The sequence below is a fragment of the Panthera tigris genome, chromosome B2 (genome assembly GCF_018350195.1).
Source record: "Panthera tigris isolate Pti1 chromosome B2, P.tigris_Pti1_mat1.1, whole genome shotgun sequence".
NCBI classification, from domain to species: domain Eukaryota; kingdom Metazoa; phylum Chordata; class Mammalia; order Carnivora; family Felidae; genus Panthera; species Panthera tigris.
Genome location: NC_056664.1, coordinates 43,223,517 through 43,250,489, shown reverse-complemented (window position 1 = coordinate 43,250,489; position 26,973 = coordinate 43,223,517). Strand labels below are relative to the sequence as shown.

Here is a 26,973-nt window from a genome sequence, read left to right as displayed (position 1 = left end):
AAAGTCCTTTAACTTCTAAAGCTAACAGTGTGCCTCCTTAATAGGTATTTCTGGTGCTTAAACTCATAAAACCATAGCCATAAACCACTTCATGTAGAAATCAGTTTTCTGATATGCCTAAAAATTTAGTTGTGATCTTCAGCGACTGGGTTACAATTTTCTAAAACTGACAGAATTATGACAAGACCTTCTATAATACTGGTGTTCTCAAGACTGTGTCGCATCTAAAATTTTCCAATTCTCTGCATCTCACGTGTTTGCTTTTCTATAGTTTTGATCCATAAGGGAAAGCACTTAGGACTTCTTCAAGGCCTTAGTCAGGAGGTACTTCTTCAGCCCCATTTTTATTTAGCCCTTGTTCTTGGATACTCCAGTATTTATTTAAGGCATAATCCTGATACTTTTCTTTAAAGGTGCCGATTGAGAGTTTTGATTTTTGTCAAAATGCACACCGCCTGTGATCTCCCTAAGTGCCATGATGTGCGTTCGTAATCCAAAGTGACTATTTAAAAGCAATATAGAGTTAACAAAAGTTTTTCTCGAACATTGGACAGTACCAATCAGACAGCCCCGCCCAGCCCAGCCCCCGCAATTGTTAAAAGTCTCACCTGCCTGGCTCTTCTTACTGAGAGTGGAAGGCCAGAGGCAGAAGTCAGAAGTGGCAGTGTCATCATCTGTAAAATGAGGGGGATGAGCTCTAAGTTCCCTTCCAGCTCTAAGGGTTCTAGCACCTTGAACTCCAAGACAGCAGGAGAAGCAAAGCCGAGGGGGAGGGGGAGGGGGGAGGCAGAGAAGTTCCCACCCCTCTTCAGTGCTTTCCCGGATTCCCCAGGCCCATAAGCAGAGGGTAAGAAGCTAGTGAGCGGCGTCTAATACCAGAAGCGAACACTTTCAAGATGACGAACCAAAACTAACGCAGTCTGGGCGGCTGCTCTCTGCTTTTCATAAATTCTTCCATCTTCGACAGGCCCCTGCCTAACCCTCCCAAATACAAAATCCTCGCCGGCTCAAATGTTAAAACGTGGAAGTAGTGATTATGACAGAGGCTCAAAAGGGAGCAGATGAGATTTAAGGTGCCCCCCCCAACCCCCGCTCCGTGCTTATGCAGTCTGCCTTGGGAGACACAGGCGCTACGTGGAGGCCACAGAGGTTCCTTGGCCAGCCTTTTCACTGCACAGCATCTGGTGAGCTGGGGCTGGCGGAGCTAACAGTAATAGGCAGGCCACTTCTGTACAGATTACATTCAATGCTCGGATCATGTGAGAGAAACCAGAATAACGTGAACAATTTCAAACAGAAAGAAGCCCCACTTAAAACATCAACGCCTGCCCCCCTGCCCCACAGAAGCACAGAGCTCACACAGATAGGCTTGTCAGTGTAAAAAAAAAAAAAAAAAAAAACAACTTCTCGTGGGTATTTGTACTTAAAATATGCTGTAGTCATAATTAAAATTCCATGTGGTTTCCCTTATTTTGATGCAGAAGCCTCATTAAAACCCCCGATGTGGGGCCCTGCCAGTAAACTCCAATATGGTTTTGAATTTATTCCTCCACCCCCTCACCTTCTCTGTTTTACCTGATGCATTCTGCTGATGTTTTTATTACCCGTCATATGCCAGGATCACTGTACCTTTTTGGTTTATAGATGCCAGCTAATGGAAATTGACATTCATTTTTCAATTATTGAGCTCTGGCTGTGGTTTATAGAAAACAATGCAACAAATTTCTGCTAGGTTTACAGAATTTTGACCAATCACTTCTAGTCATTTGAGACTGTAATGTCTTGAAGATTAACTCCTTCTGGGCAAAGAGAGCTAATGTGGACTTTAAAGGGATTATACAGTCATTTTTACAACTTACAAAACGTAGGATTTTCTGGAATTGCCTTACTCAGTTCGTGCTACCAAGAAATGTTTCTGAAACACCCTGCAATGTGTTCTGTATGAAGAAATATTAACAACTCCATACAGTCTCACATGAGATCCCTTATATAATAGTCTATGGTGAGGAGAAGGAAAAAAATTCTAAACTTAAAAGGAAAAAAATAAAATAAAGCCCTCCCTAATCTTCAGTTTATAATAATTGGTGCAGAAGTAAACGATATAATTAAACTTTCTTTCATTGAACAGGGTAGTATCTGTTTTTAATCTCTGTTTTGCATATGAACTTGGGTATTCTTTTAGACAGCCTTCTTGACATTGTGTACTAAACTACACATACCTGTGTAACTAGCCACATTACAACTACAAACTTACAAAAGATATGGAGTAGAATACAACACTTGGGTGAATTTCTAGGGAGACAAACAAAAGTGACTTCAACAAAATTTTGCACTTACAAAGATTTAGGTCATGTCCTCCAGATTCTCTATAGTACCCATTTACTCTCCTTTGCCGGTTGGGGCACTCTGATGGAAAGGCCCAAATCCCTCATTTACTGCTAAGATAATCCACTCTAATCTTACCCATTAACAAGCAGGGAAGCTGAGATCCAGAGAAGGGGAGCCACGTACATGACGAAATCACGCTGCTTGAGAGATACAGAGCCATGACTTCTGACCTCTTTGCGATCTTAGTTACCCTTAAGGAATCTGGTTGACACCATCATAGGTACATATGTATCTTGCCTTAGAAATCTAACTTTGCCTTTTTTAAAAAAAACATTTAAGAAGGCTCTTCTGGTGCCTACATGTTGCCCCAATGAGAGTTACTGTCTTTGGGATATACTGACAAATTCTTGGACGTCTTGTTGGATCTAATCTGCTAAATTGTGGGCAGTTAGTTCAGTTGCTTATAGCATGATGTGAATGAGACCTAGGTCAAGGGTTTGATTCCCTTAGGACCTGCTGGGTTCCTACAGACGCGTTTCATTCCGGAACTGTTATCTGTACCTCTGGCCACAGTCAGATAGCTTGCAAAGGAATGCAGCTCTCATAAAGAGAGCTGCAAGAACCTTGCTCATTAAAACAGCAGCAGCAGAGCCTAATATGCATGGGAAGAGTATGCTAATAAAATGCCCATGAAGCTCCAATAAAAATAAAACCAATATTACAAGTAAAAAAACTCTTGGGGCACCTGGGTGGCTCAGTTGGTTAAGCATCTGACTTCAGCTTAGGTTATGATCTCACTAGTTTGTGAGTTCAAGCCCCACGTCAGGCTCTGTGCTGACAGCTCAGAGCCTGGAGCCTGCTTCAGGATTCTGGGTCTCCCTCTCTCTCTGCCCCTCCCCTACTCATGCTCTGTCTCTCTAAAAAATAAATAAACATTAAAAATAATGAAAAAATAAATAAAAAGAAATTTTAAAAAGCTTGCCTCTTCCCCCCGCTCCCCCGCCCCATCCCGCCAGCCAAGGTCTATGGGGAGAAAGGAAAGTTTCTTTTTCCCCAACGGGGTTTCTTGGGTCTTCAGAGCAAGTGAAAAGTGTGGTGGCAAGAAGTGAAACCAAAGAAAAGGGAGCATAAAAGAGAGCCCCCAATCTTCAGGTCTTGTGGTCTGCAATCCCCCACTGGCATCTTCCACACACTGCTTTCTAGCGCTAGTTATCCTGGGTCACACTGGACTCCTAACTAACGAGTGGGATGCTGAAGGCAGAGATTTGTCTAATCCTTGTTGGCCTCCCCCTCAGTGCTTAATAACAAGATTACTTGACATTTCTAGGCCTTTACCTAATGCTTTTGCATACATCTCACTTAGTAGGCCCTCCGTAAATCATGGTCGGCCTGAGAACAAGCAAGAAGATCCCTAGAACGAATGGAAACAGGAGTCTGAAAACAGTAAGAGACTGGGTATTTGTCATTTGGGGCCGTCAGCTAGGAAACCCTGTACCCGCGCATTGTCCCCTCTCAGCAGTGGGATTTACACATCCCACCTGAGGCGGCAGGTCAGGTGCAGGAAAGGAAGAGGGGCCTTGAAGCCAGGTGGAACTATGTTGGCACAGGCAGAGTCCCCTGTCCTACTTTTTAACGTAAGGGTATAAATGTACAGAATGAAAAGCCATCATCCTTCTCCACAATGAGGTGTTAACTTCAAAGCTTCATTGGGGCCTTTTAAATGGTAGGAGTTATTGCTTCGACAAATCTCAAATAAGCCCAACGTACTTTATTAACCCCCTCACGGCATTCTTTCCTTCAGAACGTAGAATACTCAGGATCGCCACAGAGCTGCTTTCCTCTAAGAATCTTCTTCCCTTTCTACAACATTTCTAGCTGCCCCTCCCCCAACTGCTCTATTATATAATTTCCTATTTCCCTCCTGTTCCAATAGCATTTATTTTCTGTGTCTCTCTTTTGGCCCCTTAGGAGTCACTACTTTACTGAACTATTAGCTGTTTCTTAGCCTGTTCTCTCCAACTATAAAGTAAGCTTGGGATGGTAAAGGTCATGATTTATTTTCCTCTCCTATCCCTTCTGCACGGTAGGAGCTTAAGTTTTTGGGGGTTTGCTTCTTAATGTACATGTATGGATGGATGGATGAATGAATCGGTAAGAAAGTTAGTCTAGGGATCAGGAACTCTGTACAATGGTTGGTACATTTTTGACGCATTAAAAACATAGATATAATAAGCATTAAAGCAATGCTGACATCAAACCTCACATGCATTCTAATACCACTCCAGACTATAAATCCTCATAAAACTCTCTTTAAAGAGTGTTCAAAGCTTTTCCCAAGCATCATTACATCACCTGACCTCATGTTGCGGACAATCAATCACCACTAGTGAACAGATTACCTCTGTTTTGCCACTGGTGTTGTTCCTGGTATCCTTAGCCCCAGCATCTGTATTTTATGTCTATCCTGGGGGCCACAGAGACAACAGAGGAGGGAGCAGGAGTGCCAGGCCACAGAAACATGGCCTGTGGGAAGGTGATCCCAGGGCAACTGCCCCCACACAGGTTATTTATTTGGGATAGGTAGTAAAGGTAACAGAGGGTAAAACTCACACTCTGTCAGAATTTCTGGACTAGTACAGGCAGCAAGTACATCAGAGTCAACAAGAATCGAAGACGACCTTTATGGATGAAGAAATGGAAGTCTGGAGACGAGGTAGATGTGAATGATACCAGGAGATTAAAATGAGGCTCTTCTTCCTGTAAAACCGGAGGGTGCCACCCCCACCCAGGCACAGGTCAGCCTTTCACAAGACATGACCAGGCACCTGCCCCACGAAGGGTGGAAAGTGAGGAGGCGGCTACTGGCATATTCGGAGTTCTCTGTCCTACTTTTGCAATGTCACGTCTCACTGCTCCCCAGTATGAACCCTCTTCTTCACGGCAGGACATACACTCAGGACCCTCACTGGAGCTTTGCGCATGCTCTCCCCAGACTCAGGACCAGCTCTCTTCTCTCTGCCAGACTAAGGCTGGGCAAGCACTATCTTTAAAGCTCACCAACAGGGGCACCTGGGTGGCTCAGTCGGTTAAGCGTCCGACTTTGGCTCAGGTCATGATCTCACAGTTCGTGAGTTCAACCTCCACACTGAGCTCTGTGCTGACAGCTCAGAGTCTGGGGCCTGCTTCAGATTCCATGTCTCCCTCTCTCTCTCTCTCTCTCTGCCCCTCCTCCGCTAGCACTCTGTCTTTCAAAAATAAATAAACATTAAAAAAAATTAAAAAAAAAAAAAGCTCACCAATACCCAACAGCTTCCCAGGATGCAAATTCTTGCCATCTTTGCTTTTTCATGTACATCCTGAACATTTATGTATGTAAAGTCTACTCCACACATTTTAAAGTATTATCATTGTGTTTAGAGAAGTACTGTCATTTTCCAACCAAGGGGAAAGCAAATTAAGAATAAGAATCATGTATTCTTTTAGATCCTACCTACTACATAGTGCAGTGCTAAGAAAGGACAGTACTTCCAAAAAATGTGCTACACAGATGAATTACTAGCATTACCAACAGGCAACATGACAGAAGCAGAAACGCTGTGTAAAGATCATCCAAAAATCGATTTTGGACTATATGCAGGGTAGTCCTTTGCATTTTCCACACTGAGGTTTTCAAGGATTTTTACATCAATTTTCTTAATTTCCCTGAATTTCCCCCCTCACTTGAAAATGATCAAGAATCTATCATTAAATTAGCTTTACTTGTAATTACATTAAATAATAATTGGAAAAACATACCCTACACAGGAGAAATGTAATGGATCACACCGATGGAGAAGAAACCAGCAAAATGAGAATGTGAAACCAATTTTTTTAAGATAATGGAAGGTCAGACTAGCAAACTCCATAGTTTTGCAAAAGAGAGGAAAAGTGCCTCAACTATCCAGGATAAATATTTATTTTCCGTGTTGTAATGAATTGTACTTTTCCACTGCATGCTCACAAATTCTGAAAGACCAGCTGATCCTAAGGCTAAGAAAGTATGCTATGCTGGAGGAAAGAGAGAGGGGAAAAAAAAAAAAAAAAAAAAAAAACAACAACCTGGCAGTTTCCAGAAACTTCAACCATTCCTTAAACCCACCCAAATTTTGAGGATATTGTTGGAATACTATATTTCCTCTTTTTGAAGGCAAAGGAGGCAGGCATTAGGAGATGTGGGAGTGTATGCACACAGAGAGGGAGGGTAAGAGAGAAGGAAGGAACCAGGGGGTTGGGGTGGGGTGGGGGGGATGGAGAGAAACGGAGGAAAAATGAGAGAGATCTTCTTGCTAGGCCCTGATTAAGAACTTTTTAAAGGCCTAGGAAGGGTGGGTAGTCTTTGAAACCAGATCCGCTGCAGGAAGGAGGCCAGCACCCAGGACACCGTGTCTTTCAGAAGGGGCCACCCACGGTGCCGTGGCGGTCATATGACTGCTCTGTCACATCCTGAAGCCATTTCCAGCCCATGCACACGTCTGTGCTCCCATTTAGAGAGGATGGGATATATTGGGAACACACATATGGAAACACTTTCAGAGAATCAGTTTCCATGAAATTCATAATGAGCCAAGTGGCTTCAGATGTGGTTGCGTTCCTCCGATTAGCCAGAGGAAAAAAAAAAAAAAGGAAAAAAAGGAGGAAAAAAGGGACAAATCCAGCCTTTCAGACCTTATTTCAGTTTCAGAGAAATTAAAAACCACTAATGACTTATGGCTACCAAAACATGGAGCCATAATTAAGAGAGGAAAAACTAGGAGAAAGAGGGATAGAGGTTTAAAAGCAGTAGTCTTCCCCTCCTCAAAATAACAGCATCAATATCAGTAATCTTATCTTAAATCACGGGGAGGCTTTCCTGCGATGGTATCTGCCCAGAGTGGTAGAATTCATTTTCTGACATCCTGGCAGAAGGCAGTGCGCATGCGCGCGCAGGGGTGGGGGTGGGAGACGCGGAGGGGGGGCGGAGGCTCCAAGACCCGCTCTTATTTGATAACATATGTGGCCAATTAAGATTATTTTAAAAATTTCAACTAAATGATAAATTGTTCCTCAGTAAATCTTTCAAAAAAGCTCGAATGCAGAGGGGACAGCCTGGTATTTTCTCGTGGCCTGCGCTAGTGGGAACTCAGGCTATATTAAAAGCAGAAATTTATGAACTGGTCGAGATGTTATATATTAGACACCAAAGCTTAGCTGATAGGAGGGCATGAAATACAAGAAGGGAACAAATGGGGGAGGGTTTTTAAAGAGGGGCATAAAACGGGTATTAGTAAGTTCAAACATTATTTTTATATTAAAACAAAAGCAGGCATTTTACAGAGTAAAATTTCACGTGAAGAGAAGAGACCTGAAAAGGCTCTCCTCAAAGGAGCGGGGGTTCTTTGGGGGTTGTGTCAACAGATTGAGGAGAGCGGCAGCAGTGAAGGAGCCCTGGAGTTTCCTCTGCCCTTTGGGGTGCTTTAGTGGAAAAATCTGAGGAGCGTTTCTCTGGAGTTTGGTAGCATGCCTGAACCCATTGTTCAGGAATGCTCTGACTCCAGGTTGCTGGGAACCAGCACTGGGCTATTGCTTAACAGAACAGCCTTTGCTTTGCGCCAACCATAGGAATCCCGTAAGAGATTTCATATCCACGGTATCCCATGACGTGGCCAGTTTCACTAAGAGGAAAGACTGGCTAGCCAGACAAGTGAGAGGGCAGGGCTCTGATCTGCAGAGGATTTTTACTGAAGTATTTCACTCACGTTATGGCACTGAACCCTCCCCACAGCTCTGTGAGGTACACAATGTCATTGACCCCCACACTGAGGACAACACACTGAAGCTAAGGGAAGCAACTTCCTCAAAGTTATAGACCGGGAACAGGTGGCCAGGACCTGGCCCCAGACCGGTAGCACAGATTGTGGCGGCCACAATCTCCTCCTCCTGCAGAAAATCAGGTTCATTCGTCATGCCGATTCTAACTGATCGGCCGTGCCCACCTGGAGGGCAATGATGAAAAGGGGGCTTGATCAAGTATCAAAGACAGCCCTGGGGACAGAGGTGGGGATGGGGTGTGGAATGGGGAGGCTGACACATGCCACCTGTCTGCCATGCTTGACAACGGATTCCCCGATTGTCTTTGCCACTGATGCTCTAAGGAATGTTGGGCCAGTCGCTTTTTCTGTTTGTCAGATAAGACCCTCATAAGTGAAAACCGGCAAAAGTACACAGCAAATATAAACATCTCCACCTCCAAAGGGTATTCCTTCCTACCAGTACCACTTGAACTAGCAGAGCGAGAGGAAAAGAAAATTGAAACACTGGGTCCAAACTAGGCAAGACCGGAGGTGAGATTCAGAATCCTGAAAGTCCCGGTTTACCCCGCACACCCAGTTCCAGGCCCCAGCGGAACTCTCCTGTAAAAAGCATGCCCATTGCAGTGGGGAGAGGAGGCAAGGACAGCAGACAAGCATCACAGGGACCACATCCCACCATCCCCTGAATGCACAGACTGTTTTCAGCTTGGACTTCAATTCTCCGCTTCCTAGAGTACGAAAAGCTCTGCTCCTCTCCGTCTAGCACCAATGCGGTCAGACCCTGCCTCTGCGTCCAGCACTGAGCCAGAAAGACCCTGGGGGAAGGAAGAGTTGGCTCCAGGCAGCAGCTGCCCCCGAGGCAGTATTAGTCGAAACCTGAGAAGCCTGGATATTCCCTCCAAAGGCTTAGCACCCCCATGTGATCCAACGGCCCATGTGATTCAAACCACCCAATGTCCCAAGACCCAGAATTTGAACCAGATCACCAAAGTACTAACCACTCAGTCAGCTCTAAGGGGGACAGCTAGGACAGGCCTAACACAATCCATACTAACATCTAGGATCCAAGCCCTAGGCTTTAGGCTCCAGCTATATCCTGCCAGGACGCATCCTTATGTTTGCCCTCTCTCCCTCTGCAGTCCGACGGACACACTGAACTCCCCAGCATAGGCCTTTGCTGGTCATGCCCAGGGACTGGTTCCCGTACCCGGAGGAAAATACAAGGGGCTTCCTGGCTGGGACAGAAGGTTACCTTAAAATCAAGACCCACTTTTGTGTGTGTCTTAGACCTTCTGCCCACAAGGCTTATCTGGGTTCCTGAATCCTCAGCTTGTCCAACTTACTGGTTCCTCAGGACTTCCTTGCTCATTACTGCCTACCTGTTCTGTGGCTTCATGTCCCACTCTTTCCTCAAGTATGTGTACATTTCTAGATCTCTACAGACACACAACAAATGTCTGCTGGGATAGCAGTCTTGTCTCTTGTTTACCTTTCCAGTCTTATCTCTTACTCCACTTCATCAAGTCTACGATCCAGTCAAACTGGACCCTTTTCCATTTCCCGTACAACCCCCCATCTCCCCACCTTCGTGCCCTGGTTTACATGATTCCCTCAGGCCCTCAGTATCCCCACCCCCCATCCTATCTCATAGGAATCTCGGAAGTCCTATCCCTGGAATTCTACGCAGCCTTTAAAACCTACCTCACAATCCCCCTCTGCTTCAAAGATTCTTCTCATGTTCTTGTTTTAGCCCAATAGGGACCTCTCCATCTGCACCTGGTTCTCCATCTGTGTCTCTCAAGGCGTGTACACGCTGAGGACCTAGCATCCCCCTTATCACGTGACTAGCCTACGAATTCCTTGAGAACAGGCTCTGTCCTTCGTATCTTTAAACACACTGTCGCTCCTCTCAGAGCAACACATGGTAAGTATTTGTGTGTGTGTGTGTGTGTGTGTGTGTGTGTGTGTGTGTGTGTGTAAAAAGAGATGGGAATACCCTTACTGCACTCTGTGTATGCCTTCTGGTTTCTGCCTATTCCAATTTGTGTCCCTTTTCCCCACTGGGCTCGTCTCATTAGCATCCACTATTTTTCATCCTATTAGAAATCATGATAGGCCAAAGGACGGTATTTCTTTAACAACAGGGGAACATTTCAATTGAAGTTTTTTTTTTATAAAGTGATGACAGGCACACCTTCTCCCATTGGAGGTTCGGATCCAGTAACATCAGGAAACAAACTACTAAGTTTTATTTAACTGAAAAACTGACTCACTCTGAAAAGAATTTCTCTTGCTTTGTTTCTAGAGTTGAGCCTAAAACCTCGTACAAGAGACTTCACCCTATCCTGAGACAAAGCCCCTCATACAACTTCCGAATCCAAACGCGGTGTTACAGAAACTGGTTCCTCTGATGGTCTCAGAGTTTTTCCACTCAAGCCTCGCACACGGAATTAACTCAAAACTTCTGCAAGAGAAACGTCCCTTTTAGAGTTTGATTTGGCATCAGTTTCAAAGAGCTGTTTGTATATTTTAGAATATGTAGAATTTTCCTTTGATTGAAACCTCTCTTTTAACAATGGACAAGAGATGATTTCTCTTCTGAGTGATTTAAACAAAAACAAACACATCTTAGTTACATAGAGCCTTGTTCTCAAAGTGGTTTTTTTTGAGAGAAATCAAACCCTACAGATTGTTAAGCATTTGGCAAAAGCCTTCAAACAGCCAAAGCCAAATAATAGTGAACTTTTTCCTTGTTGTAGGAGATAAACAAATACTAGAGCAAATCGGGGAGGGGGGGCGGGGAAGATCTCCTTTCACTTTCTACTCCACTTGATAACACACACACACACACACAGACACCCCTTCAGAGGGGTTTCATCCTCCATGCATACTTCTGGTGCTATAGTCATAAAACTTGCCACAAATGGACATTTTCAACATCTGTTTGTGGCTGCTCCCAGACTCCCTGAATTTCTTTGGGATGTGAAGCCTTCTGTCTCCCAAGTGTAAACAGACATACCTAATTATGTATTAAGGTGTCTGAGAATAGCTACTTGTTTTGATGACCACCCCCCTACACACACTAAAAAAAAAAAAAGAGAGTGAGCAAGCGGGCCTGGTCTGCTCTGTGTGCTGTGGGACAAACAGTAGCCCAGTGGTAGCTCCTTCTCAAACAATTCTCTGCCTGCCACGGACAAACCCCAGTCCGACTGTTCCCAGCCCGAGAATACAGTGTACCGAGTCTCTTCCAGATGTGGACCAAAACAGCCGATGACTGGTCAAGAGAGATGACACTGTCACCAAGCCAGGGCAAAATCTATTCAGTTTCTTCATAAGGATTTAATTTCAGGGTAAAAGAGGAAAGAGCAAAAGAGGAGGAGATAATTTAAGGGTAGCTCTTTTTCTTCTTCAGATCACAAGGGGCCATCCGTGTGCAGCAGTAACAGAAAAAATGTCAGCAGCCTATTAGAAATGTAGCAGGAGAAAACCATTCTAGAGCACTGGACTATCAGCCAGAGATTTGGGTTCTGGTCACAGCACTGTCCCAGGCGAGCAGGCAGCCATGAGGAGTCCCTTCCCCTCCCTGACCCACACGTTCCTTGTCAGTAAGAATGGCAGAATTTAACTAAATCATCTCCCTGGGTTTCTAGCTCCAAAATTCTGATTCTGCTACATGTGAGACAACCTGCAGAATTCCAAACATACCTTCAAAAGTCCTATTAGAAACACTGTTCCTCTAAAGAAAGGTGCCCATTCATTAAAAAATAGTATCTCGGGTTTTTTTTTAATTTTCTTAATGTTTATTTATTTTTGAGAGAGAGAGAGAGAGACAGAGTGTGAGTGGGGAAGGGGCAGAGAGAGAGGGAGACACAGAATCCGAAGCAGGCTCCAGGTTCTGACCGTCAGCACAGAGCCGGACACAGGGTTCGAACTCACGAGCTGTGAGATCACGACCTGAGCCGAAGTCAAACGCTCAACCAACTGAGCCACCCAGGTGCCCCCTCAGGGTTGTTTTAAATGAGGTATATCCACCGCGCAAAAAATACCCAGGTTTTCTCTCCAGATAACAAATGTCAATTAGAAAATAGGGAATCCTTTCACACACACACACACACACAAATGTAACTGTCAATGACAGTTTGCAATGGAGGCCTAAAGAAAATGGGAACACTTCTTACAAAAGCTTTTTCATCGTCAAATTGAGCAGTAAAGAGGGTTAAAATTAGCTTTAGGCTCACACATTTGATGAGAAATACGAAGTGAGCTATTTCTCTTTAGCTCCTTGTTCTGGATTCCTCAAGTAAGTTGTTTTGATCTGAACTATCTGAAATTAAAACAAATTAACATTTTACATCAACCTTTCCAACTCTTGCAGGATAGGAGGTATAGTTATGCATAATTTAAGTAGCTTAGGTTTTCCTGTCCAACATATAAAAATACGTACTTTGAGGTTTTAAGATTTCATTAATATGTACATTTTTAATCTCTCGAATAAAATTGAGATTTATAAAATTAGGGGGTGGGCTGTTTCCACTGTTATTTCTGGCAGGAACTCAGTGAGTTTTACTTTATTTTGGGTACCCTGACCTGTATAAAGTATGAACGTCAGCAATTTAGTAAGGATTACTGGTGTTATGTCCCCCAAGTGTAGGCTGGAAAGACCAATGCAATGGAACTCCCTCCCGGGATGATACCCAGCAGGCTCTGTAGCAAAGTCTGGTTCTGATATGGGGAGACTGTTAGGACAAAGCATAGTGAGGAAAGCACATTTGGAACCAAAAGACTTGGGGCTGAGGGTTGACTCTCCTGGTCTTTGATGATGTTACCTAGGTCTAGTCTCTGAATGTCTCAGATCCCCAATTTCCTACTGGCAAAATAGAGACTACAGTAGTATCTACACTCCAATGAGCTGTTAACAGTGATTAAATGAGACAATGTCTATGAAAAGTGTTTTCCACATACTTAAAATACTATCTAGATATTATTATCATTATTAATGCTAAGATTTTACTATCCCCTTTGGACTCAGTTGCTATAATTCACCCCATTTTCCATTTTCCTCAGCACCTAATTTGTCTTAGAATACATGGTGTTATATACACACACACACACACACACACACACACACACACACATACATATATCCAGAAGCTTTAATTTCTGACATCAAAAAAGCCCCTGTTATAGATGACCCGAGTGTCCTGAGTCTTTTCAACTTCCTTGCTCTCTGGAGTTCCCGAGAGCAGTAGAACAATTCAAGCTTCCCCCTAAGGATGCCTCCTCCTTCCTGGTGGTGTCTTTAGTTTTTCTTCACACGCTCCATGACACCTGCCCAAGTTTCCACCTCTCTCACCTGACCCAACCTTCAGGCCGGCATCCTATGAGACAGCAGCCCACCCCGTTGCTGGAATCCACCTGTCACCTAGCTACACTGGGCCACAGACCTCCTCACCTCCAGTGTGATGCTGCGGGTGAATCCACAGTCCTAACTCTGAGTGTGTTTGTACAGATCTCTCTATTCATCCTGTTTCCCTCAATGCCAGCCTGCTTTTTATATGCGTTAGAGCTTACCTGCCATGTCTGTGGGCAGCTGAAGACCTTTACCTCAAGGCATTGCATTTTACATAACGTAAGTGGTACAGCTGATGTGATTTTTATAAACTTCTAGGGGCTCCTGGGTGGCTCAGCTGGTTGAGCGTCCAACTTCGGCTCAGGTCATGATCTCGCAGTCCGTGAGTTCGAGCCCCGTGTCAGGCTCTGTGCTGACAGCTCAGAGCCTGGAGCCTGCTTCGGATTCTGTGTCTCCCTCTTCTCTCTGCCCCTCCCCTGCTCACTCTCTCTCTCTCTCCCTCAAAAATAAATGTTAAAAAAACTATAAACTTCTAGAAAGACTGGTTTCCAACTTTTAACTAGAAGTTCTACTATTTATATGTTGAGAAGTGACTTTGTTATTAAATGATGGCAAGAAGACCCTTGGGGGTGGAGTTCACTTTGGGGAAACAGTTTTTCTCTTTTAGGCACCAGGCAACCTGGCAAAGAAGAGCAGGAAAGTCACTTTCGCAGCTTAGCCATCTTTGGGGACTCAGGGAGCCGTGGCTTTGCACGTCCAAAGCTGGCACTTTGAATACTGGCTTGGGAAGTGTGTGCCCGGGCTGAAACGTAACCGTGACTCCAGTTTTCTAGCCCTAAGGTCCTAGTTTTGTCTAGTCACCAGTTCTGTGATCTGCAATATTATACTGCAGTGTGGTAGTGAAAAAGAACAGTACCCAAGGCTTAATTAAGCATGAGCATGATCAAGACCACCCCTCAACTGAAGGAGAAGAAAATGAATTACACACATTGGTACCATAGGGATTTAGAACTCCTGGCTCCTGGGGAGAAAACACCCCTCTTTCTAGTAGAGTACGCTGTTCTTAAATTTTACTCCTTTCACAGTGACTTTTCCTTTCCCCCCAGTGGCTTGTTACCTGTTGTTTCTCAATCTAGTTTTGCCTCCTCCTTACGCTGAAACTTTGGCTTCTATTCTCCCTTACTGTTCCATTCCAAATGACAAAGCCGGGGAGAAGGGTTAAAAACTAGGTGTGAGCGCCAAAGAAACAGCCAACCTATTACCCAGAATTCCAATCTGTAAAATTCTCAGAGCCCTTGGACTTCTGATAACATCTCCCATCTTATGATCCTCTTTGAATTGTATCTTGTTTTGAGTCCTCTGCGCTTCTAAAACCCAAGATGGATCCCTCAAATACATTTTAAGTAGATTGGGTCACTGCTCCTAAGACCTGGATTTTACCGCTTTCCTTCTTTTCTTGAAAAATAGCGATGTGAGTTTTCAGCAGGCGGACTTCTGCGCCTCGGATTCCAAGAAGCAGCAGATGTCCACGGAGAGTCAGGCTTTTGTTGCTTTTCAAACAGGAAATGTACAGAATTGCTCTCATCTTCACAAGATCTTGAAGCTAACTTCTAGAGTCCCTAATTGAAGGTTGGGGGTGGGGGGTGGGGGTGAGGCTATCTCTTTTTAAGGCACAGGGCACCGTGAAAGAATCCCGGAAGGGCGGGACAGATGACTACAACACTTAGACTAATTGGCTCAGCTATTTAAAGCTTCCTCCTTCACCCTCAGTGTGTATTTAGCACATTCTACTGATTCAAGTTCTTTCCAATTTAAGATACGCCCCCGTTTCTCAATCCTCTGGGAAGAAGCTGTTCTAGGTGGTTTTCCCATTCACAGGGAGGACAAGCACTCGCGCCTCCCCTGGCTTTACTTTGCTCATATGGCAAGATATTAGCTGGCCAGCCAGACGTGACTCACCCCCCGCTCCTGCTCAGGGGTCTCCTCGCTGCAGGACTGTTGCTGCACACTTCTAGATATAAGCACCTGCATAGCCAGCTTGGTCACACCAGTGTGGTGATTTTCATTTTATTCTTTTTTTTCTTTTTAATGTTTATTCATTTTTGAGAGATAGAGACAGAGCGCGAGTGGAGGAGGGGCAGAGAGAGAGAGAGGGAGACACAGAATCTGAAACAGGCTCCAGGCTCTGAGCTGTCAGCACAGAGCCCGACGTGGGGCTGGAACCCACAGACCGCGAGATCATGAGCTGAGCCGAAGTCGGACGCTCAACCGACTGAACCACCCAGGCGCCCCGCATTTCATTCCGTCTTAAAGGAGTAAAAGGAATGGGTGTGCATCAAAGCTATCAAAGACATTAAAAACGTACTACCTATACTTGAAGAGGGTGAGAAGAACATACCATGCCGGTCGTTGCCCCAAATTAATCTAATCATTGTGCTTCACTGCACTGAAATCTGTGTTTGCACAGTGCCAAGGAAGGGGAGCTCCTGGAAATAATCAGATTAATGTGTCAATGAAAACAACCGAACCAAGCATTTCAGCTCTCTAAATGGATTTCTGGCCTGAATTTTCCAGGTTGGTGGTTTTGTATCCACCCAATAACTCAAGCGATTCCTGAATTACACTTCGCTCTGGGGTGTATGAACAATGTCTAAAGGTTAACTAAAATTTTATAAGATGTAGTATTATTCCTTTAAAGTAGACCAACAGCTGGGGACAAGCACGGCTAACACATTTTCATGATCCAGGCAAAATACCCGCTCCAGTCCAGAGTGTCTCTGTCCTCACCACTTTCAGGCAAGCGGAAGCCACCTTCCTCCCACCAGGGTGACTGCCACCGCCTCCCAAAAACACTGTTGCTTCCTCCCCCATACTCTTACACAGCTCTCCCCCCAACAGCCAGAGTGACATTTTGAAACTAGAAATCCATTTATATCACGATTCCGCTTAAGATCGGCCCATGGCAGGGGCGCGCCTGGATGGCTCGGTCTTGATTTCGGCTCAGGTCATGATCTCACAGTTCACGAGTTCGAGCCCTATGTCGGGCTCCGCACTGACAGCACAGAGCCAGCTTGGGATTCTCCCTCTCTCTCTCTCTCTCTCTCTCTGCCCCTTCCCTGCTCTCTCTCTCCAAATAAATAAGCTTTAAAAAAAATTAAAAAAGCAAAAAAAAAGGATCTGCCTATGGCTCATGGCTGCTTGGACCAGCAAACCCAAACCTTTGCTCCTGACCAGCAGAGGCCCAGCATGACCCGGAGTAGCAATCTCTCTGATTTCATCTCATCTTCTACCCACTCCAGCCACCGGACATTCTTCTCCCCACCTCAGGGCCCTTGCTCTGGCCTTCTCTGCTGTCTGCAGTAAGCTTCCTCATAACATCACCCTATTTCACTTTCTTTACAGCACATATCCCTAGGTAATATTTTCTCATTTTCAATTGCCTACCCTTCCCCAATAATAACTAACATTTATTACCAGGCATTATTCTAAGAGCTTTATGTACTTTATCCTTTTGTCCTCATAACAACCTTCTGAAGTTAGTGGTATTGTTGTTATTATTATTATTATTATTATTATTATTATTATTATTATTATTGGCCCACTTCACGGATGAGGAAATTGTGGTACATACAAGCTAAGTAATAGTCCCAAGATCACATAGCAAGTGAGTCAAAAAGCCCAGATTGAAACCCACAGAGTCTGGCTCCAAAGACTGTTTAATGACTATATCATATGTCAGCAGAGAAAGTTCCCTGAGCTTTTCTGTCTTACCCATCACTGTATCTCTGGTGACCGGAACAGTCTCAATAAACGAGTGGATTTAATGTTGACAATGATTTGTATTAATGAAGACTTTTATCATGTGGTCATAAAGTACTATGATAGCAATGTTTCACTAAAAGGAACTTCTTGTTATAATTCTAATAATATTTTTTCTAAATATATTATTTCTTTAATATAGAAAGTCTGGTCCTCACATCCCATTTAGCCTATTATTAATAGAATTCACCTGTTCTTTTGTTTTCATAACTGTTAGCGGGTAAGATTCTCAGTTCTCCAGTAAGATAAATTGTATTTCATTATAACCAACCCCAGGTTAGATAAGTCACATAAAACCATGCAAAGGTATATAAAATGTCAATAATTTTTTTTTAATTTTAATAAAGCTGTGGTTTCAAAATCTCTCTGCAGACTCAGACACACATGCAAGCGTAAGAGGCTTCACGTTAAATACGAAGTCACCTGTGGTCAAGTGTCAAGGTCTTTGGCACTAATTCACCTGATCCTAGATTGTTTCTCAACAGAATCAACTGAAACACAGGACAAACTCTTCTTGACACCTACAGTAGTTATTCCTACTAATTTAGTTCATAAACCAAGTACTATGCTAGCTTTTATTTTTGTTATGGGTGGCGGTATGTAGATTTTTGATCTGCTGATTCCTAAATGTTTCTGAGAGAAAACCCACCCCTTCAGGACTTATTTTAGAATCACAGACATTCAGAGCTTTATGATGCACCCTGGAGAGTATCTAGCCCAACTCGCTCATTTCACACACAAGGAACCTAAGACCCATAGAAAACTTAAGTGAGCTGCTCAAAACTCAGGTTCCTCAATTTCCAGCAAAGCACTGTTTCCAGCATGTTGCAAGTGATGCTATGAGTGTTTGATCACTGTGCTATATGCCTGGGCCTCGGAAGGAGTATTTTCTAATAAGCCAAACCAATGCAACACAGTTTTATTGAGCAGCTGCTATTTTTTTTAAATGTTTTTATTTATTTTTGAGACAGAGAGAGACAGAGCATGAGCAGGGGAAGGGCACAGAGAAAGAGGGAGACACAGAATTCGAAGCAGGCTCCAGGCTCTGAGCTATCAGCAGAGAGCCTGACGCGGGGCTCGAACTCACGGACTGTGAGATCGTGACCTGAGCTGAAGTCGGACGCTTAACCGACTGAGCCACCCAGGCACCCCAAGCAGCTGCTATTTTATCAGTGTTGGGTTCAATCCAATTTTGGGGGTGTATGTCCCAATTTAAATGCTCTAATCATTTGCTGGATTAAACAGGTCATCTGAGGTTTTACTAACCCTTCCAAGGTTAATTAATCCAACTATTAACCCAACAGTATCGTTATGCACTTGAACATCAATGATCATTGAGCACCATTTAGGACAGAGATTGTTAAGAGTAGATCAAAAAATCCAACTGTACGTAATCTACAAGAAGCCCACTTTAGATATAAAGGCACAAAGAGATTACATAAAGCAGCAGGAACTCCCATTCATTGCTGCTTTGGAATGCAACATGGCACAGCCACTTTGGGAAACAGTTTGGCAGCTTCTTACAAAAGTAAATACGCTCTTACCACGTGATCCAGCAATTGCACTCCTTGGCATTCACCCAATGAAGCTGAAAAGTTATGTCCACATAAAATGTATACACAGATGTTTATAGGTTATAAGGTACTCACACTATCTATCCATGAAGTGCTATAGTGTTAGTGAAGGTAGACTGGGAGTAGTGGTGAACGTATATTGCAAACTCGGATAACCATGAAAAGAGGGTAAAGAGAGAAGCATAACTGATATGCTAGGAAAGGAGAGATAACAGAATCATATAAAATGCTGAACTAAAACCACGAAAGGTAGAAAAAGAGTGGAAGAGGGCAGGGCACCTGGGTGGCTCAGTCGGTTAAGCATCCGACTCTGTTTCGGCTCAGGTCATGATCTCAACGGTTCATGAGTTTGAGCCCCGCATCAGGCTCTATGCTGTCTGTGTGGAGGCTTCCCGGGATTCTCTCTCTCCCTCTTTCTCTGCCGCTCCCCTGTGCTCTCTCTCTCTCAATCAAAATAAATAAATAACTTTAAAAAAGAAAAAAAAAGAAAAAGAGTGAAAGACAAGACATAGGATAAAAAACAGGGCAATAATAAAAAATAGTAACAAATATGTAGATAGTAATCCAACCATGTCAATCCAACACTTTGAATGTCAGTGGTCTAAATGCACCAATTAAAAGACAGAGATTGTCAGAGCAGACCAAAAAACAAGACACTAGTAATGCTTCAAAGGTACAGTACCTGTGACACCTACGAACTTCTAAGGTCAGAAAAATAACTTTCTGTTGTTTCTGTTATTTCTGTTGTTAATTGCCCAGAAGGCCAATCTCCTTCTTTTTCAGAATCTTTCAGATCGACTCTTAAGGTACCCTTAAGCAAAACTGAGCACGTATTGTTTTCCTAAGGTATAGTTTAGAAGCTTCCAGGTTTGTTTTTTTTTAATGATGAGTACCACAACACTATTATCAGACTTTTTCCTCTTTTCCGAGCCTATTTTAATTCCTTCTGTGGCTTTTGTTTGGAAAGGGTTCTTCTTAATTATGTATGGATTTAATGTGACCACATCAATGGGTTTATTATTGATTTATCATGAATCACTGCGCTCCTTGGCACAGGGTGGAGTGTTTATAACTATTATTATATTTGTTATTATTATTCCATTAACTATGGCATTATTACTAATTACAACAGGGAGCTGGAACAGTGTCCATTTTGATCAGAGAGACAGCGGTGAACTCTGGATATAGAAACATCAGTCTTGTTCCAGTCTACTGTGCCTGACTGCATTTCTAAGTTTATCACTCAAGGCCAAAGTCTCTCTGGAAAAGATGACACCTTCCTGCATAAGAAATCCTTTGAGATATTCAGGGACACTGGTACCTAAGCAGAATTTTATTTACGTGACTGTCATGGATTGGAGATTCATGAATTTCGTGAGAGTCACATAAAAAAAAAAAAATTAGACGGTAGTACAAATGGGATCTGAGATTTACCTCGAACCAATTCTGACCCAATTTAATAATATATCCTTCCTATTAATTTTTTAAGAAAACAAAGAAAAAGGGAGACTGAAAAGGACTTTGAACTGTTCAAAATAAAATGCTGTCTAAAAAGGACTGTGAATAACTCTAAGTGCTGTCATTTGAAAATAAATAAAATAAATAAAATAAATACATAAATACATAAATAAATAAAGTGCTGTCATTTGTATTTTATCCTATAGGGTTTTTTTTTTTTTCTTTCCCCCATGGGTCACTAGGAATGATTCCTATAGGTTTTTTAATTATATGTCAACTTTTTACCTGTGTAGTTACCTCTTTCAATGATATCTTTCTAAGTTTCCCCTCGTAACTATTTCTACATATTAATAAATATAAAACCAAACTTAAAATAATCATGCAGCGTCTCTTTCCCCTTTCCACCAGCAGTGATCAATGCGGATTTCCTGAGAAATCAATGCTGACTGAAGTAACAAAATAACAGTAGGTCATGGGGGGGGGGCGGTTTCAGTGGGGCCTGTTTTTCCTGAGAGAAGTTAAAGCGGTAGTTTGGCTAATATTAATTAACATCCCAAATACTAGACCTGTCAAGAATATTTACATGTATATTCATTCTCAATGTAGTGAACAGGTGAATACATACATATATGTATGTTACAGCGTAAGACTAACAGTGTTGCTTCACTTTAAAAGAGATAGTAGGGGTGCCTGGGGGGCTCAGTTGGTTAAGCATCTGACTCTTAGGTTTCGGCTCAGGTCATGATCTCACAGTTTGGGACACGGTGCCCCACATCAGGCTCCACACCGATAGTGTGGAGCCTGACTGGGATTCTCTCTCCCTCTCTCTGCCTTTCCCCCATTCTCTCTCTCTCTCAATAAATTTAACAAGTAAATACAATAAGAGACAGTAAAAATTCTATAATATAAACACATGCTAGGACCGTGTTTGTGCATACGAAATATGAAATTAAGAAATGGCAATTGTCAGGGCCAAAACATAACAGACTCTTAAATATGGAGAGCAAACAGAGGGTTCCTGGAGGGGTGGTGGTGGGGGCAGGGGGAGGATGGGTTAAATGGGTAAGGGGCATTAAGGAATCTACTCCTGAAATCATGATTGCACTATATGCTAACTAACTTGGATGTAAATTAAAAAAATTTAAAAAAATGGCAATTGTCATTAGTCTCCTACCAATCCCACTTCTAGACCTATTAGCAACTCCTAACAACAGTTACGGTGTAAGCAACCCGAAAGCAGGGAGCACTATTGGACAGACCCTTCTGCCATGAGCAAGTACTCCCCATACAGGCAGACCACAAGACTAGGACTCACAGACAGATAGCAAAGGATTAGCAGGCCAGGTCCTTGGCCTAGGGGAACTTCCAATCTAGCTAGGAAAAGACGAGATTTTTTTTCTTTTTTTTTTTTTTTTTTAAAGACAGCTTTTCTTTTTTTAAATGTTTATTTATTTTTGAGACAGAGAGAGACAGAGCATGAATGGGGGAAGGTCAGAGAGAGGGAGACACAGAATCTGAAACAGGCTCCAGGCTCTGAGCTGTCAGCACAGAGCCCGACGCGGGGCTCGAACTCACGGACCGCGAGATCGTGACCTGAGCCGAAGTCGGACGCTCAACCGACTGAGCCACCCAGGCGCCCCAAGACGAGATTTTTTATATATTCTTGCCATATCTTAAGAAATATTATGAAACCACACATGCCAACGAGTGGAATTTTCTTTCTCCAGCTGAAAATGTAATTGTTGAAGTGATTCAGACTGAAAGTAGAATCTAGCAGAATGGAATTATTTTTTTTTTTTTAATTTCCTAAGGAGAGGCCTTAAGTTGCTCATGCAGTAGGGCAAAAGAGATGGCCTGTCACTAAACTCCCGAGCATTTTTGCACATTCTGGCATCTACCGGAGCTGGCGTCACAATGTAACTGGGTCATATGTGTATTACGTCATCTCCTAAGCACGGATGATGTCTTCGGTTTTGTTTCTGTGTGTTGCCTGCCTAAGCACACGATAATTATGTACCAAGTGTCTGCTGAGCAGACTTGAAATGACTGACATAAACTGAAGAAAGACATCCCAGGCTGGAGGGAATGCAAGAGGCTATCTGTTGTATATTGGGTGAGGTTATAAAAACCCCAAAAGTTCGTCACAGGCAGGAACGAAGAATCAACTTAAGACGTGAATAAGATAAGAATGAAGATAAAACCGAACAGGAGTAACTATATACGATCAGACTTGGATCTGAAAAACAAAACAAACAACGACAAAAAACAACAAACAACAAACCAAAACAACCGTGAAAGGAAAACAATGGGAGCAATGCAGTTTGACAAAAAAATGGCAAACATGAGAGAATAATGTAACGTGGTCACCAAAGCACTGAGGCCACCTCTGCTGAGGCTGACAGAGGCCACAATAAGGGAGTTTGGTTCTGGGTACCAGGCATAAAGAGGGACGCTGACAAACTGTGGTGTGCCCAGAGACCACTGCCCAGGACAGTGAGGTGACATGAAACCCTATCACACAGCAAGGGCTTAAAGAGCGGGGAGGATGGGGGAGAACGAAGGTCGGTCTGGAGAAAGGTAAGACTTTGTGAGAAATGCTGTCACAAAACCGGATCTTTTGCTTTGAGCTTCAATTTACAGCTTAGCTAATAGAATTTCTATTATTTTCTCAGAAAAGACTTTGACACTTTATTGCATGATGGCTAGAATGAATGTCAGGCTCCAAATTAGAAATCAAAAATTCTACTTGATCATTTGGTTTCAAGCTGGAACTAAAGTATGTTTTGGCATTATTACCAACTGTTAGCGGCAAGTTCTGGAAACAGATGCAGTCTTGCTATGTGTTCTAAATATGAAACACATTGCAGAAAGGCTTGGAGATAAAAATATATACTGCTTATGCACACTCATACTGTGCTATTTCCTGTCCTTATCAGCAATAAAAGTCCCTCTTGTTTCACCCTTTCTTTGTTGTTCCAGGTGAACAAAATCTTTTTTCTTTTTCCCTTTCTTCTATCCTTATTTCTTCTACATGCCTATCTTCCTGTAGTTTTCTATCGTCTTTCCCACTATTATTTGTCTCATTAAAGATTTACTGAGCACATACTATGTGCCCAAAACTGTGCTGGGTTATAAGAGTTCAAGAATATGTACAACACAGTCACGGTCCTTGACAGTGAGACGCTTACCTCCTATAGAAGGGGAAAGGCATGGACGCAGATTATCGTGCTAAAGGAAGGGGGGCACACATTAGAGGTGTGTCCAAAGCAGGGAGATGAGAAATGGACGGGTGTAGGGAGAGTAATAAACTTGGAGGAAAGTGATGGTTGGGGAAGGGATTCCTTCTAGGAAAGAGGTGGCTGACAAAGATGGGCGGGGCCTTGGTGGAGAAAAGGGCTAGTGTGGAGTGGGAAACAGTGCAACTTACTTAAGGAACGCCAGGCATTCTTAGAGAAAAGGAGCATCCTTTACCTAGGCAGAGCTGAATATCTGGGGAGGCAGTGAAGTAGCCAGATAAATGGGTTGTTTTGTTTTTTTTTTTAGTTGGGTCTCTCCCGTTCTTGAATTGTTAAGAATCATCACCTAAATGTAAATGTTTGGTAAGCTGTCTATGGATAAAACTAAAGAAAAATCTTAATTTAAAAAAAAAAAAAATGGACCAAAGGTATGGACAACCACAATCGTGTTTCCCCAGGAAGGAATGGATGAAATGCTTTCTAAAAAAAGAAATCTCACTGACGAAGTCAGTGACAAAACAAATTGGGATGGGGGTATTCCAGGTGCTGCGAGAGTGGCTTTGAGGTTTTAAAAAGTACAACAACGTCCTCACAATAGAACAGTATCCAGCGGTGAAAAGAAGTGACTTATCAGGTCATGACAAGATATGGAGGGGCCTTAAAGGCACATGGTTAAGTAAGCGAAAGAAGCCAGTCTGAAAGTCAGGCTACAGGTTGCATGATTCCAATTATACGACTTTCTGGAAAAGGCAAAACTAGAGAGACAGGAAAAAGATGACTTCCAGGGGCCATGGGAGCAGGTAGGTAGGGATAGACAGGTAGAGCCCAGGGGATTTTTAGGGCAATGAAACTATTCTGAATGACCCTATAGTGCTGCATACATGGCATTGTGTATTTGAAAAAAAAAAAAAAAACCCACAGAAGTGCACAATGTTGAGAGTTAACATAACATAAACTATGCACTTCAGTTAAAAATAACATATCGATATTGGTTTATCAGTTGTAACAAATGCACCACACAAATGCAAGATGTGACTAATAAGACAAAATGGCAGTTGGGGGGGGCGGGGGTGGATGTATCCCCACTCTACTTTATGCTTAATTTTTCAGTAAATCCAAAACTGCTCTAAAAAAATAAAGTATCCATTCTAAAACATGTATAGAGAGAGATAAAAATAAAAATAGTACGTTTCTACTGTTTGGAAGCTAAGGACACAACTTAGTTTCTCCACTGGCAGTTATCAGGTAAGGCAAGCTTTCTTTGCTAGAAGTCCTAAGAGCAACAAATCCCTGGGCAGACATTAACTCACTCCTTGCAGAAAATTCTGAGATGTGTGGACGGACAATTTGTTCACAGGGGCCAACAGAGGCACAATGAATTCACTGACGGACATATCTGAGAATAACACGAAGAATCTTCAGTGACAATGAAACTAAAAGTCTGGCTTCCTCAGTTAAACTGTCTCCACCCTCTTCTCGGATCCCATCGAACCACAGGAGCCACCGTGTCACTAAAAAATTAACTCCAGTACTTTTGGTGAAGTGAGGTGCAAGCTCCCAAGTCTTCTTCTACAAAAGAAAGGGATTGTAGCAAACCTTTCAATAGAATCTGTAGCCACGTCTTTGCCATCCCTGCGTACCCATGAGTCCCTTATGAGTCCCTTCGTCACTAAAGCTTTTCCTCGCGTGTGGGTGGTGGTACATGTATCGAGAACAGACCCGCGGGAAAACAGCTATCAAGAACCACGTATAACATCGGAGTCAAGCCACGCACGCAAGTTTCATTCTGAGCTCTGGTACCTCTGTCTACCTACAATGTAACAGTAAATATCATATAACCAAGTTCAGTCAGTTCTGTGGGCCGGGCCAACTCCCCCCACTCATCTAGTCAGAATGGAAACCGCTTCCTCGGTCCCCAGCACCAGTAACTCAGAACCCGTCGTCAACTGAGGTCCAGGTCTGCCCTGAACCTGGGCCCACGGTGATCAGATCAAGACATCATCGGCTCGTGTCGGAAGACAGCCCGTCTTGCGAGAAAGCAAGGTGAATTTCAACTTACAGACTGCAAAAATAACCCAACCAATCACGGTCGAATTAACAGAGAATACTGACCAACATTCCACCGGTAACACAGGGCTTGCCTTTGTTTAGGGTCTATTAAATTTAATAACTTCCCCCTCTGTGGCTTTAAACAGAGAACTTCTTCAAAATAAGAGTGGCTCTTATTAAACTTAATTACTTGCCCGTGGCTGCTGTGGCACATGTGTGTCTACCAAACAGGTGGCTCTTAATAAAGGAATGGTTCTGTAGTAAAAAGTAGATGTTCTAGTGTTTTATTATAGTCGCCTTAACTTTCTGCTTTATTAGTATTAATTGCTGGAGTTTTCCTTTTAACCTCTCTTAAGGCGTCACTCCCTCCTGTGAGTTAAGAGTGGTCCCGAGAAAATAAATGTCCACGTATCCTTGGCACATTACTGAAGCCTCTGGTTCCAACACCGGACTCAGGGGACTTGATAGAAACTCGGTTATAAGGGACATTTAAAAACGAACTGCATCAAACACTGCCGGGTTTGAAATTACATGAAACCACCCTCCCAGCAGACCTTGAATGATAAAATGGGGTTTTTCCACTGGCCATGTCTAGATTTTGTGGTAGTAATAAAATAATTTTTAGTAGCTTTATTTATTAGACTAACGCCTATTCTGCTGACCTTTGGAAATATTATAGTTTAGCAACTGAGAGTCATAAAAACAGACATCCTTAATAGTCTTGTGCAGTTGATTAAGTGGAATTTTTTGATATTTAAATATTTTGAAAGAAGAAATTCAAGACCATTTGATGAAAAAAACACACAAAAAAATATGTAACCCTCAAAAAGATTACAGTTTCTAACTCTGTCTTATGTAAAAAAAAAAAAAAAAAATCCTATGCATGGAGATAAAAAATCCATACAATCTGCACTGGCCTCTCCCAGAGTAACTGAGGCAGAAAACACGTATGGCCCTTCCCTGCATCTCTAATTCATGTACCTTAACTCTCTTAAGAGATCTCCCAAAAGCATCAGAGAGGTCCATGGGCACAGCGACCAAGATCATAGAAAAATGCTTGTATTAACCTTTTCCACTTCATGTATGCCAAAGAGTGGTACAGACTTGGGTTAATCGAAGCTACTTTACTCAGGTGGATGGGACAGGGGAGGAGTCGTCATCTCCTTCAGGACACTAACAACAGCTCGTACTCTGACCCACAAGTCCAAGAATCAGACTCAATAAACGGTCGTGTTTCTTTTCCTAGTAGGATAATTACCTAAAATACATTTTGAAAAGTCTGTAATTATTTATTTACATGGTATTTCGTGATAACCTGCAGAAAAGCAATG

General features: G+C 42.9%; 1 protein-coding gene and 1 long non-coding RNA gene across 6 annotated transcripts in view; one reads left to right on the top strand and one right to left on the bottom strand.

The window, feature by feature from the left end:
* RUNX2 (RUNX family transcription factor 2) overlaps positions 1–26,973 on the bottom strand; it is a 259,057-nt gene that overhangs the window by 41,697 nt on the left and 190,387 nt on the right. For 3 of the 5 annotated variants that reach the window (XM_042986479.1, XM_042986482.1, XM_042986480.1), the window contains one exon: positions 609–674. The exons of the other annotated variants lie outside the window; for them this stretch is intronic. In XM_042986479.1, the coding sequence (XP_042842413.1) occupies positions 609–674 (66 nt within the window). The remainder of the gene's footprint in view (positions 1–608; positions 675–26,973) is intronic. 5 annotated transcript variants of the gene reach the window in all.
* Positions 9,672–10,746, top strand: LOC102948722. The gene is made up of 2 exons (XR_445441.3): positions 9,672–10,080; positions 10,462–10,746. It is a non-coding gene; the product is annotated as an uncharacterized LOC102948722 (long non-coding RNA).